Source organism: Electrophorus electricus, chromosome 18 (assembly GCF_013358815.1).
Source record: "Electrophorus electricus isolate fEleEle1 chromosome 18, fEleEle1.pri, whole genome shotgun sequence".
Classification (NCBI taxonomy): domain Eukaryota; kingdom Metazoa; phylum Chordata; class Actinopteri; order Gymnotiformes; family Gymnotidae; genus Electrophorus; species Electrophorus electricus.
The window spans coordinates 2,631,504-2,635,767 of record NC_049552.1 but is presented as its reverse complement, the minus strand read 5'-3'; the positions used below and the strand labels follow the sequence as shown (position 1 = coordinate 2,635,767).

Sequence of the window (4,264 nt, the reverse complement as noted above, 5' to 3'; positions counted from 1 at the left end):
CCGAACCTGAAGCTATACATACAGACTACATCATTTCGTCCCATGCGACAGGTGCTGATGTGAGTCATTAACGCGCCCAGGCGGAAGGCCGAGGCCCCGCCCCGGTGCCGCAGGGGCAGGAGTGGGCAGTTCTCAACGGACAGTTGAGAAGAGCGCAGGCGTCCACTGCGCAAGGATCGGGCTACTTTGCTCTTTGCGAAGTACGGGCTAGAAAGTACAACTAAAGGCAGCCTGGCATTAGAGATTATCATGTCACCGAGAAGTACATTTCTTTGCACAGAGGTCAATTATTTGTACATCTGACTAAGGAAAGTTAATGAGCCATACACCATAGCCACAGCGGGATCCTGACAGGGGCGCAGTCTGTGGGACCTCTTAGCGCAGAGTGCGAAGCCAGCAGGGGACTTCACTTTGCTCTTAGGAGAAGATAGGCTGTATTTGGAGAGGACATTTTTCTAAAGTGGGCAGCGATGGCTGGGTGCTGCATGTCAGCCGAAGAGAAAGAGCGGCAGAGAATTAACCAGGAGATAGACAAACAGCTTCGACGAGACAAGAAGGATTCACGCAGAGAACTAAAGCTGCTGCTACTAGGTAAGGAACTTGAGGCAGAAACAATACACTCAAAAGATGATCTATTTTTAAGAGATTTCTTAATTCAATATGTTCGTGACACGTATTCGTAATGGATAGGTCTAGAATAGGGACTGGCTGCCCTGTCAAGAAGAAAAAAGTGTTTAATTGGACTTTAGAAGCTAAGTTGCATCCCAGTTCCATATTTCTAATTGTAGATTGAAATGTAGGTCCCCTTGGTGTTTAATGTTGATCAGAGATCAGTTTAATCAAAGCAGGTATAGTGAATAAAATAGGACCTGAGTATGAGGAACTGGCCCTGGATCAGGAAAAAAAATGCCTGTGGCTTAAGGCCACCAGAACACCGTTTGGTGAACTCTACTTTCTGGAAGTACAGCAGCCATAGATGCCCTGTCTATGCAAATGCATGCAAAGCAGGGATCTAGTCATGATTGCACAAACGCTCCTCAATAGCACGAGTCACTCCTTCTGTGACATCTCTCCAATTCCCTGTGGGTGACTGAACCCTATTAACAGAGTCACAGGTGGAGAAAACCTACATCCTGAACTTCACTTGTGGTTTTGACCGTCGTACGATTGACGTTGTTGCGTTCTCTTGGAGCCTCACCTAAGCGCTTAGGCGTGGCTAGCCAGAGGGCGGAACTGGGTCAGAATGCTCCCGGTGACCTTGGAGCTGAGCGTGCGCAGCCCTCCGCTGTGACGGTCAGAGCGTGTAAGTCAGATCAAAGTCCCGGCGGACTCGTTATCCCTCCAACTGACCACAGCAGCTCTTCTCAGGAGGCACTGTTCCAATCCACAGGCCGAACCTCCAGCTTGAAAACAACACCGCAGGCCACAGTCGGCTGCACGTTTATGGACACCGTTCGCAAAGGTATACAGAAAAAAAGATCAAACATGGCGAGCAAATAAAAGAAGTGAGAAAGATAATGAGCTGTATTTTATATCACAAAAAAAGAAACAAATGAGCTCTTTTATTCTAAGAATGTTCTTTTGGACAAGTCCTGTACTCTTCCAAAATCATGTGTCAAAATTCTCACCCCAAAACGTTGATTCATTTACATAGCAACAAACTACGAGGAAGACACGCTAAAACTAGTTATCATTAGCAGTTTGTCAAAAATGTCCAACAAGTTCATCTGATCCAGTGATGCATTTTCACATGAGGAGAGGAGAGGAGTTTAAGAGGCCAACATCCCTGCATGGTGTTCGTGTTGTGGTGTCACTGGGCCACAGGCTTCTCCTAAGACATGTCAAGCCAACGGCTGTACTAAGCAGCAGTACGTTCTAGACAGAAACCTGGCTGGTCACTGGCAGGAAATTGTTGTTTGATTACAGCTGTGAGCTGTAAACAACAAACTGAGGTATATACAAGGCAGTTACTTGAAAACCAACAGAAGGGCCAATAATTACAACTATATAAGCACTGAAGCTACACGTTACAACTACACAAAAATGTCGAAATGCCCTTTGTTTAAAACAGGAAATACTTGCCCCTCAAACAGTAAATGAGAGAGTCGGTGGATACTCGTGAAATCCCACAATGCACTGCCATGGCTCATGTGTGGACAATGGACCCTAGTGGGTTTTAAATGAGATTTCATTTTTCAAAGATCTCAGGGCCACATACAAAGAGCACTAAATAAGATATTAGGTTAATAGATTCATGTCTAAACTTTTAAACTCTTAATGCCAGAACACTTTCCAGACTGCCCTCACTGGATTATTTTAGCTGGGATTATTTTAGTGAGATGCAGAGACTCTTTGGTACAGTTGAACTGGGTGGCTTTGTGGTCTAAGCACTGGTCCCATCATCAGGTGACTGTTGGTTCAGTCCTTGGTGATTCCAGAGTCCTGGCTGGGACTCAGAGAGACCTCACTCTCTGCTCTCTGGGTGGGCTGTCTGGTCCCCCCCTCTGCCCTGACATGGTGCCAGCCGGCGGCCGCTGCTGAGTGTGCCGAGCTGTCGAGTGGCGTTGTGCTGGTGGCATCCAGAAAATGTGCATTGGAAGAAGCAGCTTCGCCCTCTTGGATTGGTGGCGTGTAATGGGGAGAAAATGGATGAAGCTGGGCACTGTGAAGATTGAGGTATTAAAAATATATCATTTTTAAAATGTACATTTGAAAGGTGCCTGCGCGGCTGAGTGTGACTGACTACCATTGCAAAACCACTTACATTCACAAATTCCACTCTCTGTAGGGTACATACCGATCTCAATTGTGCAGAGTAGGCATTAGTGAGGAAGGTTCCTTTTGGAGCCCAGCACACGTGGCCTACGTATGTAGCGCTGCTCTGACAGGCCACTGGTGGCAAGGTCAGAGCAGATGGGTTGCACATATCAGGCTCTGGAGCGTCCGATGAACTAGGCAGTTCATTAACTTATTTCACCCGAGAACTTAAACAATCCACAATGCATAAAAAGTAGCTCGCACAGCACAAATGCATGTGCCCTGCTACGTATATTCCAGTGCATTCCGGCAGAATTCTAGACTGATCTCCGCAGAGGAGGATTCAGGCAGATTCAAATCTGCTCATTTTCATTTGTCTGGAGCATCTTAGTGTCACTTGCAAAGTCCCGAATGCTAATCCATGCAAAGGGGTGACACAAGGACCAAGGCAATCTAAGGAGATTTTCATTTCAAACGACATCCATTTGTATCAGCGCATGAGAGTTACTCAGATGTAGTTGTGTGATCAGAAACGCAAAGAACTGGCCTAATCCTGTCCTGGGCTTCCCTTCACCTGCACCTGGTGCAGTTCCCCAGGGGGCTGCGCTTTCTGGTCGAGAGTACGCTGTGCGCAAATTGGCTGCCTCTTCTCATCAATGATATTTGTAAAGAGTCCTTGAGTTTGAGAAAGGCGCTATATAAATGCAACTAATAATAATAATAATAATAATAATAATAATCTTTGTGCCTTTAGGAGGTGGTCATGCATTACAGAAAAATGTACATGTGTTGTATTAATTAGGTTGTAGTGAAATTCAACTGTTGTTGCATTTTGTCTCTAATGAGCTACAGTCATGCTTGTACACATGCTCAAGCACACACGTGCAGGTGCGTGCACACAAACACACACACACACACACTCACACACACACACACACACACACACACACACACACACACACACACACACACACACACACACACACACACACACACACACACACACACACACACACACACTAACCAATGCACAATTTGTTTAACAAATAGGCTACCTATACACATGCAGAATGTGACACATTTTTACTACCCTATTGGAATATATTCTGGGATCTTCTTCTAAAGGAATTACATAAAACAGTAGTTGCCATTTGGATGTGTGCATGCATTCGCGGGGGTTTTCAGACGCGTTCGGCCTCGGTGGGCCTCCGTGCATGTGTGGACGTGTGTAGTGTACAGCTGAATCGTGACTGGGTGATTGAGAGGGTGGAAGAGTAACAGCAAAGGCTTCAAGCCCACAATGACACATTTTTTAAATGCATCATATTTCAGATTTCAAAGTTCTGGGTGAGTTTTAGTTTAGATTTTTTTTCCTGTGATATTCAATTACAGTGATGGTTGAAGGTTTGTGCACCCTTTAGAAGCTTGAATATTTCTGCATAAATTTGACCTAAAACATATCTCTGTGTCCTCACAGACTATTACACGCCTTGCTATTGGTGTGATC

General features: G+C 45.4%; 1 protein-coding gene across 1 annotated transcript in view; it reads left to right on the top strand.

Moving 5' to 3' along the window:
* The first annotated feature begins 454 nt into the window (after positions 1-454).
* Positions 455-4,264, top strand: part of gna14a (guanine nucleotide binding protein (G protein), alpha 14a) — a 9,887-nt gene continuing 6,077 nt past the window's right edge. Inside the window, exon 1 of the mRNA XM_027027249.2 lies at positions 455-591. Coding sequence (XP_026883050.2) covers positions 471-591 — 121 coding nt within the window. The 5' untranslated portion in view covers positions 455-470. The remainder of the gene's footprint in view (positions 592-4,264) is intronic.